Below are 19,278 nucleotides of genomic sequence, written 5' to 3'. Positions count from 1 at the left end.
CTGCGTCCCGACGCGCGGATCCGTCCGCACGTCTTTCATTAAAAAAATCTCCTTTAACAGTGGAATATCCGGATAAAATGCTGAAACCGACTTCTTCTGAAACTTCTCTGTTCTCTCACGACGTCCTGGATCAATAGAGCCTGAAATGTGGAGGTTTTCAGCTTGAACAGGCTGACAACGCCGCCTGAGAGCGCTGAGCGACGTCTCGCACCGTGGGAAGTCCTTAAAGCGACAGAATCACCTCAAAATCTCTCATCAGCCGTTAAAATTTTCACTGAAAACCAGCTTAATTTTTCAAACCGTGTCCACTTCGATGTGTCTCAGAGGTTTAGAAAAAATTTTGATCAAACAACGCGCCGGTCTCTCAGCAACTTCTCAGACAAAGGAATTCCGACGAGGGGCTGGACGACTCCTCCCACAAGGAGTGCTCACAGGCGAATGACGTCACCGACAGGCGTGGAAAAACTCACGCATGCGCACGAGGGTTCAAGCATGTCTGACGTAAAAACATATGAATGAAATCCATATAGTTTTTGAAAAAAATAAAAAGGGCCCTTACTTTATTGACAGCCCTCGTATCTCACCCATATTGGCCTCTCTTCATTGGCTTCCTGTTAATTCTAGAATAGAATTTAAAATTCTTCTTCTTACTTATAAGGTTTTGAATAATCAGGTCCCATCTTATCTTAGGGACCTCATAGTACCATATCACCCCAATAGAGCGCTTCGCTCTCAGACTGCAGACTTACTTGTAGTTCCTAGGGTTTGTAAGAGTAGAATGGGAGGCAGAGCCTTCAGCTTTCAGGCTCCTCTCCTGTGGAACCAGCTCCCAATTCAGATCAGGGAGACAGACACCCTCTCTACTTTTAAGATTAGGCTTAAAACTTTCCTTTTTGCTAAAGCTTATAGTTAGGGCTGGATCAGGTGACCCTGAACCATCCCTTAGTTATGCTGCTAGACTTAGACTGCTGGGGGGTTCCCATGATGCACTGAGTGTTTCTTTCTCTTTTTGCTCTGTATGCACCACTCTGCATTTAATCATTAGTGATTGATCTCTGCTCCCCTCCACAGCATGTCTTTTTCCTGGTTCTCTCCCTCAGCCCCAACCAGTCCTAGCAGAAGACTGCCCCTCCCTGAGCCTGGTTCTGCTGGAGGTTTCTTCCTGTTAAAAGGGAGTTTTTCCTTCCCACTGTTGCCAAGTGCTTGCTCACAGGGGGTCGTTTTGACCGTTGGGGTTTTTCCGTAATTATTGTATGGCCTTGCCTTACAATATAAGGCGCCTTGGGGCAACTGTTTGTTGTGATTTGGCGCTATAGAAATAAAATTGATTTGATTTGAATTGATTTGATCTGCTCCACTTTGTAGTTAAATATACGTAGCTCTTGGACATCCAAAAACATCCACAATTCTGCTTCTGTGACTGTATAGGCACTTATTCGATGAAGGTCCGTATCTAAATTCATGTTTGCTCTGTAAGACATGCCTCCTGAGTCAACATACCCACATGGTCTGTTGGAGAGAAACACAAAAATATGCCATTTCTGTGAAAGTATCTGAGGGCTACTTTTAGCAGCAAACTAATATAACTTCTACAGACAAATGGTGGCTAAAATGGTTTACAGTATGACCCATTTATATAAAGAATCTGGATCTAGGTAACAGAATTGTTTGTGCGTCCCCTTACAATCAAGAAGGTTTTGGGTTTGAATCAGCTATCTGAATGCATTGTGCATGTTACTTGTTGTTGTGTGGATTTCCTCTGCCCACAGTCCAAAGATTAAAGATAGGACTTCACACTATGTGGGAATAGTTGAGTGTCTGCAACTGACTAACATATTGTCCATATTTAAACCAATAATCTTCCAATGTGCACTGCAATAAACTGCAACTCCCACTAGTCATAAGCACAATAAGTGGATACAGAGGATGGAGGGATGGACGGGCGGCAGATGATGAGAGCAGATATCAGGCTTAAATTTATTAGATACACAACTTTCACCTAAAAATGATCAGATATTTGTTTTTTGACCTTTGAAATTTGCTGAATTGGCTTCTTGTTATATTTCAGTGACTGGTCAGCAAACTGTTCCATTGGAAGATAAATGGAACACAATATCATAATTCAGAAGGGACTTTTTTAAATGCTGGGAATAATTTGATGTAAAAATCAAGACTATACAAAAATCTACTTGGGGATTGGCTTACAACCTAGTGGGCCGCAGAATTTACAGGAAAAAAAACTGCTTGGTTAATTTGATCTGTCATTTACATTATTAAATATGTGCACACCTTGTCATGTGCATCCAACTAAACTACTTCAATTTCATCATCACTATCCTGCACTAATCTGATCACAGATCTGACTGAGGTTTTGCAACAGTTGCACCCAACCTACATGTCATGCATGATGTTTGTGTTGCATTTGACTCACTTGATGAACTGTCCCATATCCTCACACAGTGCTTCACAGCCGGGCCACTTACACTCTCCATGCCCGTAGAGAGGATGGGAGCCAGCATGCTCTTCATGACTGTGGGAAGAGAAAGAACAGGGGAAAAACAATGGGGAAAGAATGAAACACACAAGCAATCTGGCAAATACCTTCTCTGAATAATAAAAAGCAAAATCATCACATGCCACACGCTGATGTCTGCGCAAACAAGCTGTAGCACCAACAGCATCGATGCAGCCATCTGAGTTTAGTTAGCAAGCATTAGTGGGCACCGTTCTCAAAGCCAAGTGCAGAGAAAAGAGGATAGATCAGAGTGGGGTCAGTTACAGAAGCCAGTCAAATAGCAGAATTGGTCCAACAACCTCAGAGGCACATGGTTAAGTCCATGCACTGTCTACGTGTCATTTGTGTGTGTGTGTGTATGTGTTTGCGTGTATGTGTGTGCATGCAGCATTAGTATAGATGTTCTTATGTTTCAGAAGCTGACACACAGTCGGCACAAGATCAACCAGCCATGAATGATTGGAGGCGGCTTCAGTCATGTGCTGGTTGTTCTTTTGCGGTGAGAGAAAACGTTCATATGTGCATGCACGTGTATGTTTCCGTGTATATCTGTGCATGTTTATTAGCGTGCATACATAACAGTGTGTGTGTATTTGAGGAGGACTAGCCCAGTTCTGGTTTGGGCCCAGAGTAAAATAACTGTAGTGCATGTGTGTGGGGCAGGTCCAGTAGCAGATGTGGTTCAGACCTGGACCTTCGCCGACGAGTGCTGTCTCCACATATATTTACACGGCTGTGTATGTGTGTTTAGAAGTGTGCACATATGTGTGCGTGTGTATGTCAACTGGAATGGGAATTCTCTCAAATCAACATCAGAAGGTTGTTTAACCAAAACCATTTGTCTCACAGATGGAACCATGTCTCTTCCCCTGTTTCTGCCTTTGCTCATCCAGATCACATGTGCAGGCTGAGAGTGAAGCAGTGCATGCCTGTCTGCTTGTGTGCACTGTGTGTCACGTGCATGTGAGTGCTGGCTGTGGTTAAGTCAACTCAGAAGCAGCTCAGACAGCAGACTTGACAAACTGCTGGCAACCACATTTTCCTCCACATCAACCATGTGTTAGTTTAACAGGCTAAAAAACTAATGTCGCCCCCTCCCTAAGCTGCTAATAGCTAACTGCTAACTCTCCTCAATAAATGGAAGTGTAAATTCAGTGACGCACCACGAAAGGACACCTCAAACACTTTGGACTGAGTCTGTTGATTTTAGGTTGATTATTCAGGTTGAATATGTAAATGTGTGTATGTGTTACTCACTGGCTGCTGGGGGGTTGGTTGCCTTTGGGGTAAAGGGAGACTTGGTCATCTCCGCTGTCTGCCTTGGTGAAGGAGGATATCCACTCAAACAGTCTGGCTCTTAAAGATGGAGACAAGCCCATGAACAGGAGAAATAGCTATGGGACAACACAGTCTTGCTATGTGAACCCAAGTACATGCAATCCCTTTACTTTATTATGATGGCAAAGCCACACATTTCAAAATGTCCCAGGATTCAAACCGTGAGCTTCAAGGAAGAATGGTGCTTAACTGATTGCTAATGGTGATGGAATCTCCCATAACAGAGTTGAGGACATTTCTATAATGGTTCTGTTCTCTCATTAAAAAATATACCAGAATCTTCATGTCATTGGGGGGGAAAAAAAAACAAAACAAAAATACAAAAATCAGCAATATGAAGTTAATTTCATTGAACATTTTCTGTCTGGGTCGATCTACATCTTACTGACCCCTTCAAAGAATGTCTGGACTATTTGGTCTGTATGGAAGTTGACTGCCTCAGTTTTCTGGGATGCAAGGGGCATTACACCTGCAAGCGAGATTACTACAGCAGCGTACTGAGTCAGCGACAGTGCATGTGGCTATCAAGAACAATCAGCCAGGAAAGCTGATGAAGGGGTCATTTTCATCAGGGTACTGCCCCAGCTCACAAGTCACAGGTTGCCAAGTCATGTGTTGCTGTGATTTCCAGTTAGCTGACCAGCCACTATTCTCTTCTGAATTATCCCTTTCTGTCTTCCATGTGTTTCCAAATAGGACTTTGTTGTGAAGAGGTTCAAGAATGATAATGGCATCATATCTACTGCTGAAGACTTGTCTGATGTTCTGGTTAATACTGGTTAAAACATGTATCACAAGACAAACCTGACATTGCAGTGCCACTGGAAGACATTTGTAAACCTCAAATGGGACTATTTTTGCAAAATACATCACACTCATCTGACAAGGGCATCATGGCTTGCCTATACAGTTTCCAGACAACCCTCATGAATGTGCAGAGAAAGAGGTAGTCTTAAAATCTAAAATACTTTATAGGAAGAGCATGTAGAGTAATTGAAAATGACACCAAGGACAGATACACTGTCACATTATTGCTATGATAGATGTGATAATTCATGCAAAGGAAGATATACATGCATGTTTGGCAATGTCTCCATCTGATAAATGTATTACAGGATTTGCATGTTCCAAAAGACATTCTAAGAAGTACCATACCTGTCTCTCTTTGGGGTGTGGCTCTGTCCATTGGGCAAGCTGTGCATGGGGATGTGAGCGCTAGCAGCTTTGGGGAAGGATGAGGTAGAGTTGGAGCTGTTGGTGCTCAAGTCCAGGCCCTCGGCCTGTTTCAGGGCCTCCTCACTGTTTGGCACGCCTGACACCTCCTTCCACAGTTGCTGGAGGTCTGACGGACACATTGCTACAGAAAAGACAATATATCTTACCTCATATAGCTAGTAGTAATTCCATGACAGGATGCAAATGTAGAATATTTCAGTTAAAGAAACAGAGTTGCACTTTTTTTCTGAAATATGTTTTTGTTATCTTGACAGCTGAAAAGATCAATTTCCTTTTTGTGTCTGCAGCAGTGTTTGACTGAAAGCACAGCGAGGCATTAGCTTGTGGTATAACAGGAAATGTCTCCAAAATGACTTTATTTTCCACACTAGATCTTATTAAATAATCTTCAAATACACCTAACCAACCACACACAACATGACCACATTATAGGCAAGATGGGGTATGAGAGGAGATTAAAAAAAATTAATGAATACCAGAAAAAATGTCCGAAAGTGAAGTTATATTTTTAAATTAAGATAACTAATATTGCTTGTGTTCACAGATTGCAATGCAACTGTCAATCTCAGTATTTGAAAAAGATGGCGCCACATTTTTATGTTCTCTTTAGCTCTGTTTTCTTATTTCTGTCTTAAATCCAAAATGAGCAAGAGATGCCTAATAAATGTGCCATGCATGCATGTGCACGGTACACACACAAACATACACACATACAAAGAACCCTCGAGGCAATCCAAATATTATGTCTGCTTTGTCTGCATTCTTCCATGATCCCGCCAAAACAAAAGTTCTCACTCTGGAGGAATGAGGTTACGTGTGTGTGTGCGCGCGCGTGTGTGTGCTTCTCAAGAAATAAGACCAATCTGTGGACATGCCCAGATACAACAGGTTAAATTAAAATTTAAATGGGTCAAACTGTTGTGTGGGCCGCTGAAGAGGAGGTACTGCTGGCCCACCACCACCAGAGGGCGCCCTGTCTGGAGTGCGGGCTCCAGGCACCAGAGGGCGCTGCTGCCTCACAGGAGCAGCCAGGGTGACAGCTGTCACCCATCACCTGAGACGAGACAGCTGATATCCATCAACAGGGAGGTATATCAGCAGGACGGCATCTCTACCTCATTGCCGAGATATCGCTCTACCAAGGAGGTAACGAACTCAGCCAGTTACTCTATTCTAAGAGTTAATACTTTTTGCTTGTGCTTAAGGTCAGCTGAAGACAGTGTTGGACGTGACTAGATAAGTACTCACCTTCCAATCCTTCAGTGTTGTTTTTGAGAAGAGGTAGAGGTGGTGTTTCCACCCTGTGTGTTGCTGGGTGCAGCCGCACACACACCTGACTGTTTCTGTTCCTTGCCAGCAGTACCGGATCCGACGAGCGGAGGCAGTGGCCACCTGGGGTTCGGGACTTGGCGGCTCCAGTATCCCCAGGGTTCGGTGGCAGAGGAAATCGGGTGGTTCCGGTTCGACTCGGACAGACGTCTCCTATCGTCGAGCCTGCCCACACGACACCTTTGGAATTCGGTTACTGCTGTATTTGTAATCTGTTGTGTTTGTTGTGTGAGTTCACAACAGTAAAACTTTGTGATTTGACTTTCTCCATTGTCCGTTCATTTGCGCCCCCTGTTGTGGGTCCGTGTTCCTACACTTTCCCAACAGGATATCTCGGCCAACGTCATGGATCCCGAGGGGCGTCAACCGGCTGTTGAACGGCCAATGGAAGAACAGGACGCGCAGGCGTCCGCAGGAGGGGTAATCGGTGAGTTGCAGCGGATCCTCACCGCTTTCACGACTCGGTTAGATTTAATGACCGAGCAGAATGTCCTCCTGAACCGCAGGGTGGAGGCTCTCGCCGCGCAGGTGGAAGCACGCCCTCCGGGCGCCGCTGCGGCTCTCCCTCCCGTAGACCCTGTGCGTAACATTGACGTTCCACTGGTCGTTCAACGACCCCTCCGACCTTCCCCGGAAGCATACATAAGCCCCCCAGAGCCGTACGGAGCCTGTGTGGAGACGTGCGCGGATTTCCTTATGCAGTGTTCGCTCGTCTTCGCACAGCGTCCAGTTATGTACGTGACTGATGCTAGCAAGGTAGCTTATGTAATAAACCTGCTTCGCAGCGAGGTACGCACTTGGGCTACAGCGCTCTGGGAGCAAAGGTCACGGCTCCTTCAGACATATGATGGGTTTGTGAGGGAGTTCAGAACCGTGTTCGATCACCCCAATAGAGGAGAAACCGCTTCAACTGTGCTACTGTCGATGAGACAGGGGCGTCGGAGCGCAGCTGCCTATGCAGTCGACTTCCGCATCGCGGCTGCGAGGTCCGGCTGGAATAGCGCTGCCCTCCGCGCCGCCTTTGTAAACGGACTGTCATTGGTTCTTAAGGAGCACCTGGTGGCTAAGGACGAACCGCGGGATTTAGATGGGCTCATCGATCTTGTCATACGGTTAGACAACCGGTTAGAAGAACGTTGGCGGGAACGAGACGAAGGGCGTGGCCGGGCACGCGCCGTCCCTCTCCCTTCCGGTTCCGACCGCGCTCCGCCTTCCCCACGCTCCACGGCCCCTGCGCTCCGTGGGGCCACAGCTCCCCCTACTGACGAAGCTATGGACACGAGTAGGGCAACATTTAGGGCACCAGACGCACAGAGGAGACGGGCCCACGGAGCCTGTTTTGTTTGTGGTGCGATAGAGCACCATATGAGGGACTGCCCCGAGCGGTTCAACTCCAACGCCCCGCCCCTAGAGACTGGGCTAGGGGTGGGCCGAGACATTCACGTGGGACACACCCACATTGCCACACGACTCCCAGTCACGATCCTTTATGAGGACTCAACCCTGAAGGCCCCAGCACTGGTGGACACGGGCTCTGAGGGGAATCTGTTGGACAGCAGATGGGCCAGGGAGATAGGGCTCCCTCTGGTGGCGCTTACCTCGCCTGTACAGGTTCGGGCACTAGATGGCTCCCTACTCCCTCCGATCACGCATAAGACACCACCTGTAACTCTGGTGGTGTCAGGAAATCACCGGGAGGTGATCGAGTTTTTTGTGACTCAGGCCACCTCCCGTGTGGTTTTAGGATTTCCCTGGATGTTGAAGCACAATCCCCGGATTGATTGGCCGTCTGGGGTAGTGGTTCAGTGGAGCGAGACCTGCCATCGGGTGTGTCTAGGTTCCTCGGTTCCTCCCGGCTCCCGAGCTAAGGAGGAGGTCAGAGTCCCGCCCAATCTGGGGACGGTGCCGGTGGAGTACCACGACCTTGTCGACGTGTTCAGCAAGGATCTGGCTCTCACTCTTCCCCCCCACCATCCGTATGATTGTGCCATTGATTTGGTTCCGGGCAGTGAGTTCCCGTCCAGTAGGCTGTACAACCTCTCACGGCCTGAGCGCGAATCAATGGAGACCTACATCCGGGACTCGTTAGCTGCCGGGTTGATCCGGAATTCCACCTCCCCGATGGGCGCAGGTTTCTTTTTTGTGGGCAAAAAAGATGGCGGACTTCGTCCATGCATTGATTATAGGGGGTTGAACGAGATCACGGTTCGCAACCGATACCCGTTGCCCCTGTTGGATTCAGTGTTCACACCCCTGCATGGAGCCCAGATTTTCACCAAGCTCGACCTTAGAAATGCGTACCACCTGGTTCGGATCCGGAAGGGAGACGAGTGGAAGACGGCATTTAACACCCCCTTAGGTCACTTTGAGTACCTGGTCATGCCGTTCCGTCTCACAAACGCTCCCGCGACTTTCCAAGCGTTGGTTAACGATGTCTTGCGGGATTTCCTGCACCGGTTCGTCTTCGTATACCTAGACGATATACTCATCTTTTCTCCGGACCCTGAGACTCATGTCCAGCATGTACGTCAGGTCCTGCAGCGGTTGTTGGAGAACCGGCTGTTTGTGAAGGGCGAGAAGTGTGAGTTCCACCGCACGTCTTTGTCCTTCTTGGGGTTCATCATCTCCTCCAACTCCGTCGCTCCTGATCCGGCCAAGGTTGCGGCGGTGAGAGACTGGCCCCAACCCACAAGCCGTAGGAAGTTGCAACAGTTCCTAGGCTTTGCTAATTTCTACAGGAGGTTCATTAAGGGCTACAGTCAGGTAGTTAGCCCCCTGACAGCCCTGACCTCACCAAAAGTCCCCTTCACCTGGTCGGATCGTTGCGAAGCCGCGTTCAAGGAGTTGAAACGGCGCTTCTCGTCTGCACCTGTTCTGGTGCAGCCCGATCCTAGTCGCCAGTTAGTGGTTGAAGTGGACGCCTCGGACTCAGGGATAGGAGCCGTGCTGTCCCAGAGCGGGAAGACCGATAAGGTCCTTCACCCGTGTGCCTATTTTTCCCGCAGGTTGACCCCAGCCGAACGGAACTATGACGTCGGCAATCGAGAGCTCCTTGCGGTGAAAGAGGCCCTTGAGGAGTGGAGACATCTGTTGGAGGGAACGTCCGTGCCATTCACGGTTTTCACTGACCACCGGAACCTGGAGTATATCAGGACCACCAAGCGGCTGAATCCCAGGCAAGCCCGCTGGTCACTGTTCTTCGGCCGTTTTGACTTCCGGATCACCTACCGTCCCGGGACCAAAAACCAGAGATCGGATGCCTTGTCCCGGGTACATGAAGATGAGGTCAAAACGGAGTCGTCGGATCCCCCGGATCCCATCATCCCGGAGTCCGCTATCGTGGCCGCCCTCACCTGGGACGTGGAGAAGACCGTCCGGGAGGCCCTGACACGAGACCCAGACCCCGGAACCGGACCGAAGAACAAACTCTACGTCCCACCAGAAGCCAGGGCTGCAGTTCTGGACTTCTGTCACGGTTCTAAGCTCTCCTGTCATCCTGGGGTGCGAAGAACCGTGGCAGTCGTCCGGCAGCGCTTCTGGTGGGCGTCCCTGGAGGCCGACGTCCGGGGTTACATCCAGGCCTGTACCACCTGCGCCAGGGGCAAGGCCGACCACCGCAAGACATCGGGATTGCTACAGCCGCTGCCCGTGCCTCATCGCCCCTGGTCTCACATCGGCCTGGATTTTGTCACGGGCCTCCCGCCGTCCCAGGGAAACACCGTCGTCCTCACGATAGTGGACCGATTCTCCAAGGCGGCCCATTTCGTGGCCCTCCCGAAGCTACCAACGGCCCAGGAGACAGCAGACCTCCTGGTCCACCACGTCGTCCATCTGCATGGGATACCATCAGACATCGTCTCCGATCGCGGTCCCCAGTTCTCCTCGCACGTCTGGAGGAGCTTCTGCAGGGAACTGGGGGCCACGGTCAGTCTCTCGTCCGGGTATCACCCCCAGACCAACGGGCAAGCAGAACGGGCCAACCAAGAGATGGAGCAGACCCTACGTTGTGTGACAGCCGCGCACCCGACGGCCTGGAGTACCCACCTGGCCTGGATCGAGTACGCCCACAACAGTCAAGTATCATCAGCCACCGGCCTCTCCCCTTTTGAGGTGTGTTTGGGGTATCAGCCCCCGTTATTCCCGGTGGTCGAGGGAGAGGTCGGTGTGCCCTCGGTCCAGGCCCACCTACGGAAGTGCCGTCGGGTGTGGCGTGCCACCTGTTCTGCTTTGTTAAAGGCCCGGACAAGGGCGAAGAACCATGCAGACCGGCGGCGGACCCCGGCTCCTACGTATCGTCCTGGGCAGGAAGTGTGGTTGTCCACCAAGGACATTCCCCTACAAGTGGACTCCCCAAAACTACAGGAACGATACATTGGTCCGTTTAAAATTCTCAAGGTCATCAATCCCGCCGCAGTGAGGTTTCAGCTTCCGGCCTCACTGCGGATTCATCCAGTGTTCCATGTTTCCAGAATCAAACCTCATCACACCTCACCCCTCTGCACTCCGGGTCCGGCACCGCCTCCTGCCCGGATCATCGACGGCGAGCCGGCTTGGACTGTACGCCGGCCCCTGGACGTCCCTCGGATGGGCAGGGGTTTGCAGTATCTGGTGGACTGGGAAGGGTACGGCCACGAAGAGCGCTCCTGGGTGAAGAGGAGCTTCATCCTGGACCCGGCCCTCCTGGCCGACTTCTACCGTCGCCACCCGGACAAGCCTGGTCGTGCGCCAGGAGGCGCCCGTTGAGGGGGGGGTCCTGTTGTGTGGGCCGCTGAAGAGGAGGTACTGCTGGCCCACCACCACCAGAGGGCGCCCTGTCTGGAGTGCGGGCTCCAGGCACCAGAGGGCGCTGCCGCCTCACAGGAGCAGCCAGGGTGACAGCTGTCACCCATCACCTGAGACGAGACAGCTGATATCCATCAACAGGGAGGTATATCAGCAGGACGGCATCTCTACCTCATTGCCGAGATATCGCTCTACCAAGGAGGTAACGAACTCAGCCAGTTACTCTATTCTAAGAGTTAATACTTTTTGCTTGTGCTTAAGGTCAGCTGAAGACAGTGTTGGACGTGACTAGATAAGTACTCACCTTCCAATCCTTCAGTGTTGTTTTTGAGAAGAGGTAGAGGTGGTGTTTCCACCCTGTGTGTTGCTGGGTGCAGCCGCACCCACACCTGACTGTTTCTGTTCCTTGCCAGCAGTACCGGATCCGACGAGCGGAGGCAGTGGCCACCTGGGGTTCGGGACTTGGCGGCTCCAGTATCCCCGGGGTTCGGTGGCAGAGGAAATCGGGTGGTTCCGGTTCGACTCGGACAGACGTCTCCTATCGTCGAGCCTGCCCACACGACACCTTTGGAATTCGGTTACTGCTGTATTTGTAATCTGTTGTGTTTGTTGTGTGAGTTCACAACAGTAAAACTTTGTGATTTGACTTTCTCCATTGTCCGTTCATTTGCGCCCCCTGTTGTGGGTCCGTGTTCCTACACTTTTCCAACACAAACATTGAGAAAAGCTTTCTCAATGATCTTCTTATGGTCTCAGACAGTGGACTCATCTCTGTGCTTGTCCTGTTAGATCTCAGTGCTGCTTTTGATACTATTGACCATAAAATTTTATTACAGAGATTAGAGCATGCCATAGGTATTAAAGGCACTGCGCTGCGGTGGTTTGAATCATATTTATCTAATAGATTACAATTTGTTCATGTAAATGGGGAGTCTTCTTCACAGACTAAAGTTAATTATGGAGTTCCACAAGGTTCTGTGCTAGGACCAATTTTATTCACTTTATACATGCTTCCCTTAGGCAGTATTATTAGACGGTATTGCTTAAATTTTCATTGTTACACAGATGATACCCAGCTTTATCTATCCATGAAGCCAGAGGACACACACCAATTAGCTAAACTGCAGGATTGTCTTACAGACAAAAAGACATGGATGACCTCTAATTTCCTGCTTTTAAACTCAGATAAAACTGAAGTTATTGTACTTGGCCCCACAACCAGATCCTTACTCTGGATGGCATTACCCTGACCTCTAGTAATACTGTGAGAAATCTTGGAGTCATTTTTGATCAGGATATGTCATTCAAAGCGCATATTAAACAAATATGTAGGACTGCTTTTTTTGCATTTACGCAATATCTCTAAAATCAGAAAGGTCTTGTCTCAGAGTGATGCTGAAAAACTAATTCATGCATTTATTTCCTCTAGGCTGGACTATTGTAATTCATTATTATCAGGTTTTCCTAAAAGTTCCCTGAAAAGCCTTCAGTTAATTCAAAATGCTGCAGCTAGAGTACTGACATGGACTAGAAGGAGAGAGCATATTTCACCCATATTGGCCTCTCTTCATTGGCTTCCTGTTAATTCTAGAATAGAATTTAAAATTCTTCTTCTTACTTATAAGGTTTTGAATAATCAGGTCCCATCTTATCTTAGGGACCTCATAGTAAATATCGCTCTCAGACTGCAGGCTTACTTGTAGTTCCTAGGGTTTGTAAGAGTAGAATGGGAGGCAGAGCCTTCAGCTTTCAGGCTCCTCTCCTGTGGAACCAGCTCCCAATTCAGATCAGGGAGACAGACACCCTCTCTACTTTTAAGATTAGGCTTAAAACTTTCCTTTTTGCTAAAGCTTATAGTTAGGGCTGGATCAGGTGACCCTGAACCATCCCTTAGTTATGCTGCTATAGACGTAGACTGCTGGGGGGTTCCCATGATGCACTGTTTCTTTCTCTTTTTGCTCTGTATGCACCACTCTGCATTTAATCATTAGTGATCGATCTCTGCTCCCCTCCACAGCATGTCTTTTTCCTGGTTCTCTCCCTCAGCCCCAACCAGTCCCAGCAGAAGACTGCCCCTCCCTGAGCCTGGTTCTGCTGGAGGTTTCTTCCTGTTAAAAGGGAGTTTTTCCTTCCCACTGTAGCCAAGTGCTTGCTCACAGGGGGTCGTTTTGACCGTTGGGGTTTTACATAATTATTGTATGGCCTTGCCTTACAATATAAAGCGCCTTGGGGCAACTGTTTGTTGTGATTTGGCGCTATATAAAAAAATTGATTGATTGAATTGATTGAATGTTTCACAAGTATCACAAGACAATGTTTTTCTCATACAGCTTTACTCTCAATTTACCGATTGATCTACGTTCCGACCCTCACCTATGGTCATGAGATTTGGCTCATGACCAAAAGAACAAAATCGCGAGTACAAGCGGCTGAGATGAGTTTCCTCCACAGGGTGGCTGGGCGCTCCCTTAGAGATAGGGTGAGGAGCTCGGTCACTCGGGAGGAGCTCGGAGTTGAGCCGCTGCTCCTCCACGTCGAAAGGAGCCAGCTGAGGTGGCTTGGGCATTTTTTCCGGATGCCTCCTGGACGCCTCACTGGAGAGGTGTTCCGGGGAAGACCCAGGACACGCTGGAGGGACTATGTCTCGCAGCTGGCTTGGGAATGCCTTGGGGTTCCCCCGGAGAAGCTGGGGGAGGTGTGTGTGGATCGAGAGGTCTGAGCGGCTTTGCTTGAGCTGCTGCCCCCGCGACCCGACCTCGGATGAAGCGGAAGAAAATGGATGGATGGACATTGAGAAAAAAACAAAATCAAATGAGAAATGTTAAATAATTTGTCCAGGTATAGCTGTTAACACCAACAACAAAACTTTGGGGAGAACTCACCACACTTTATCAGGCTGCAGTCTTAAAAAAATTGATGCCAGGACTGATCCCTCAATGAAAAAATTCTGACTTTACACACAATCAGGTCAAATATGTGAATTGCACCATTCTGAGCTTTTCAACACAAGAACTGCAGGCACAGTTCATAAGGTCACCCTGTACCTGCTCCTGTTCTCATGTACTTTGACATTTCTGTAAAATTTTCAGGACAAATGATAATCCAATTAGAACTGGGTAGAAAGTAGACTGAAGCATTTTTTGTCAACATGGAAAAGAATTGTTCACTTCAGGCATCCGTTCCACTTCTAACTGTGTCTCAACCTTTTTGTCTCTTTGATTTGTCATTGATACACACATGCAGGGAAAAAAAATGAGAAAAAGACTAAATGAATAAGAGATGGAGAGGAAAAGAAAAAGAAATAAATTTTAAAAACCCATAGCGTGTCGCCTCCTACCACCCACCGGACACAACGGTCCTGTGAGGCGAAGCAGCAGTGTGTGTGTGTGTGTGTGTGTGTGTGTGTGTGTGTGTGTGTGTGTGTGTGTGTGTGTGTGTGTGTGTGTGTGGCATGGGTGGTCAGAGGAATGCTCTGGCTCACGCCTGGGTGAGCCGTCACAATGGACCACCTCTTTCAAACTGCAGGGAAATTCCACTCAGAGAGAGAGAGAGAGAGAGAGAGGGAGAGGGAGAGAGAGAGAGAGAGAGAGAGAGAGAGAGAGAGAGAGAGAGAGAGAGAGAGAGAGAGAGAGAGAGAGAGAGAGAAAAGAAAGCAAGAGCAAGTGTTTGAAACTGAAAAAATTTCTCTATCAAAACTTTTTTCATTTGTTACCACTGGGAAGAAGGACATGTTTTTGAAGCGTTTGAAGGTTTGTTACCGCTGCCAAAAGAAAAGGTTTTCACCACTGTTTGTCCCTCTCCTCATTAGTTTCATTAGTAGAATATCTCAACAATGCACAGACAGTGATTTCCTGGTGAGGTGAGTTCTGGGTTACTATGGAGTTCAACAGATTTTGAGCAAGCTGCTCCGCCACGAAGTTGGGAGGAGGTTATTTTTTTACCTGTTTGTTTGTTTGTTTGCCTGTTCACAATTTTTCATATATGATTATGACATTTTTACAGAGGATTCATATCCTGATAGGCAAGAACTGATTCAATTTTCAAGGTCATAGGTCAAAAGTCAAAGTCAGGAAAAGTCTTAGAAAATTTGAAATATCCCAATCCTTTCACACTGATCAAATTTTCAAAAATTCACAACTCTGTCAAAAAGATAAAATTTCTTGCATATTTGAGAGTGTTATGTTATGTAGGGGCAGCACGGTGGCTTAGTGGTTAGCGCTGTTGCCTCACAGCAAGAAGGTCGTGGGTTCAATTCCCGTGGCCTTTCTGTGTGGAGTTTGCATGTTCTCCAAGTGTTTGCGTGGGTTTCCTCCGGGCACTACGGTTTCCTCCCACATCCAAAGACATGTGGGTTAGGTGGATTGGAATCTTTAAAAATTGTCCGTAGGTGTGTGTGTGTGTGTGTGTGTGTGTGTGTGTGTGTGTGTGTTTGTTTGTCTATTTGTGGCCCTGCAACAGACTGGCGTCCTGTCCTGGGTGTACCCCGCCTCGCGCTCTATGACTGCTGGGATAGGCTCCAGCCCCCCGACGACCCTTAATTGGACTAAGTGGTAGAAGATGAATGAATGAATGAATGAATGTTATGTAGGATTGTATGACTAAAGCAAGATGGCGGCATGCATGGATGCAGCGGCCCTGTGCTCCTCATTTCAGTGCTTTGTATGAAAGTGTATGTTAATATTGTTTGTTGTGACATCTATATTCTGTCGGGCGATCAATATCTACAGCCGGCACCAACGTCTTAAGATTGGTTTTAGTAACGAAAAGAAGCCTTACAACAGTGTTTTCTCCATTTCCATGACATCCTGGCAGACATAGCGAGGAGTCCCAGCTCCCCATGGATCGCCATCCCCAAAAGCAGGCGACAGAGACGGCGAAGGGAGAGGAAGCAAAAGCGAGGATGCAGGGCCGGCGTGCTAGAGAGACTACGAAGGCAGCCGGCTGAACCACCGGTTCCAAGTGCTTTCCTCACCAATGCCAGATCCTTAGTCAAATAAATTAATGAACTGAGGCTACAGGTGGCGACTAACAACATCGTCAAGAACAGCTGCATTCTCATGATTCTCAGAATCCTGGCTCCACTCATCGATTCCAGATTCCATCATCAAGCTAACAAGCTATATGGTACAGTGCCAGGATAGGACCAACGACTCCGGGAAGAGCAGAGGTGGGGAGCTGTGTCTGTACGTAAACATCAACATGTGTACAATCACAGTGAGTGTGGATAGTCACTGCTCCCTGCACTGGAGTATGTGAGTATGTGACTGTTAAATGCAGACCCATATACGTATCTTCCCAGATAGTTTGTCATGGTCCTGATTACTGTTGTTTATATAGCACCAGATGCTAATGCTAGCACAGTTAAAGGACTTCTACACCGTAGCATTAGTACTCAGCTAGCCAAGCACCCTGATACCGTGCATATTGTCGCAAGGGACTTTAACTATGCGGATAGTACAACACTGCTCCCAAAATTCCACCATGACATGAAGTGTGCTAGCAGAGGAGCCAACACATTGGATAAAGTGTTTACAAACATCAAGCAGGGCTACAGGGCTAAACCATTACTGGTCCTATGGTTGGTGATGTATCACTGGCAGAGGAGCTTAACCACTACTTTGCTCGGTTCAAGGTAGAAATGCAGGACCCACTCCAGAAAGCGACATGAGGTGCATGAGGTGAGGGGCACACTGTGATCTGCCAACTCATGGAAGGCAGCTGGACCCGAAGGCATCTCAAGATGTGTGTTGAAGGACTGCACAGAACAACTGGCTGGGGTCCTCACTAGGATATTTAACCAGTCTCTATGCCAATCTATTGTCCCGCCCTGTCTGAAATCCTCCATCATAGTCCCTCTCCCCAAAAAACAGACCATCGACAGTCTCAATGACTACAGACCAGTAGCATTGACCTCTGTGGTGATGATGTGTTTCAAGAAGCTCATGAGGAACCACATCATGACATTTATTCCCCCCCATTTGACCCAAACCAGTTTGCCTACAGAGCTAATAGGTCTACAGAGGATGCTGTGATAGCTGCCCTCCACATTGTCTTGTCCAATCTGGAGCAGTGGTGGAGCTATGTACAGATGCTCTTCATAGACTTTAGCTCTGCTGTTAACACCATCCTCCCCCACAGACTGGTGTCCAAGCTGTCAGACATTGGACTCCCACACTCTATTTGCATCTGGATTAAGGACTTTCTCACAGAGTGCAGAGTAAGACCCACCTCTCCACAGCCATCAGCCTCAGCACCACCTCACCACAGGGCTGTGTGCTGAGCTCCCTCCTCTACACCCTGTACACCCATGACTGCACCCCTGTCCACCACAGCAACACCATCATCTGGTCTGCTGATGACACCACAGTAGTGGGGCTCATTTCTGGGGAGGAAGAGTCCGCATACAAGGATGAGGTGGAGTGAGTGGCAGTGTGGTGTTGAAACAACAACCTGTTCCTGAACACATCGAAGGCTAAGGAGCTCGTTATAGACTTCAGGAAAAAGGAACACAAAATCCGGTGATTACACATCAATGAGGCTTGTGTGGAGAAGGTCTCTGACTTCCTATTTCTGGGTTAAACATCAGCGATGATCTGACCTGGGGACTGTACACTGCAGTGCTGGTGAAGAAGGCCCAGAAAAGCCTCTACTTGCTGAGGGTTCTCAGGAAGAACAAGATCTCAGAGAAACTTCTGGTGTCCTTCTATCACTGCATAGTAGACAGAGTCCTAACCTACTGTCTCTGTGCATGGTTCTCTAGCTGCCCAACTGCACAGAGGAAAGAGCTCCAGAGGTCATACGTGCTGGCCAGAGGCCATCTCCTCTGACTTGAAGAGCTGCACAGCTCCCATCATCTCAAAAGTGCTGTGAGGATCCTTCAGGACCCCTCATACCCCGGACATGGACTGTTTGAACATCTGCCTCTCGGCAGAGGCTACAGATCCATAAAGTCAAGGACAAACAGAAATAGAAACAGATCAGCCACTACATCACAAAATGCTGCTAGGTAATGTACCACGTGCAATAAATCATTACCATGTGCAACATATGCAATATTTTCTGTTGTTGTTGTCCTTTCAGCTGTTTTTTTTTTGGGGGGGGGGGGGGTTTCACCACAGTGGAGCCATACAGATCTACATTGGTAATTGGCACAAGTTTATCCTAGATGCCCTTCCTGACGCAACTGCAGGTTGATCTGGTGAAACACACACAGCCAGTTGTGTTCCAAAGAGGTCTCCCATCCAAGTACTAACCAGATGTTGCACTGCTTAGCTTCTGAGATCTTAAGGGATCAGGCTAACACAGAGCAGACCGGCAGCTATGTGCAATATTTTCTGTAACGTGCAATATTTTCTGACAAATATTCAACTGAATGATTGCATGACTGTATGACTGATGGTAGTCTAGGTTTTCATTCCCCCTTTTTATATAGGCCCTTTACCTACCTATTTATATTTTTTACATACTTGCACTGTAAAGACAGCACCCTAATTTTGTTGTACAATGTAACATTGTTACAATGACAAAAAATATTTTTTGATATCTGATTTTCTTATTTCTGATTCTTATTTCTGTTAGACCTCAGTGTAGCTTTTGATACTGTTGACCATAAAATTTTATTACAGAGATTAGAGCATGCCATAGGTATTAAAGGCACTGCGCTGCAGTGGTTTGAATCATATTTATCTAATAGATTACAATTTGTTCATGTAAATGGGGAGTCTTCTTCACAGACTAAGGTTAATTATGGAGTTCCACAAGGTTCTGTGCTAGAACCAATTTTATTCACTTTATACATGCTTCCATTAGGCAGTGTTATTAGAAAGCATTGCTTAAATTTTCATTGTTATGCAGATGATACCCAGCCTTATCTATCCATGAAGCCAGAGGACACACACCAATTTGTTAAACTGCAGGAATGTCTTTCAGACATAAAGACATGGATGACCTCTAATTTCCTGCTTTTAAATTCAGATAAAACTGAAGTTATTGTACTTGGCCCCACAAATCTTAGAAACATGGCGTCTAACCAGATCCTTACTCTGGATGGCATTACCCTGACCTCCAGTAATACTGTG

The 19,278-nt window shown here is 47.8% G+C and overlaps 1 protein-coding gene across 4 annotated transcripts in view; it reads right to left on the bottom strand.

Moving 5' to 3' along the window:
- The window catches only part of foxp4 (forkhead box P4), a 271,351-nt gene that overhangs the window by 60,619 nt on the left and 191,454 nt on the right, over positions 1-19,278 (bottom strand). For all 4 annotated transcript variants that reach the window (XM_034166924.1, XM_034166923.1, XM_034166926.1 and 1 more), the window contains exons 7-9: positions 5,009-5,210; positions 3,773-3,871; positions 2,432-2,530 (exon numbers count right to left, since the gene is read on the bottom strand). In XM_034166924.1, coding sequence (XP_034022815.1) covers positions 2,432-2,530; positions 3,773-3,871; positions 5,009-5,210 — 400 coding nt within the window. The remainder of the gene's footprint in view (positions 1-2,431; positions 2,531-3,772; positions 3,872-5,008; positions 5,211-19,278) is intronic.

This window comes from Thalassophryne amazonica, chromosome 3 (assembly GCF_902500255.1).
Source record: "Thalassophryne amazonica chromosome 3, fThaAma1.1, whole genome shotgun sequence".
In the NCBI taxonomy this organism is placed as follows: Eukaryota; Metazoa; Chordata; class Actinopteri; order Batrachoidiformes; family Batrachoididae; genus Thalassophryne; species Thalassophryne amazonica.
The sequence above is the reverse complement of the archived record's forward strand: the minus strand, read 5'-3'. Positions and strand labels throughout refer to the sequence as shown.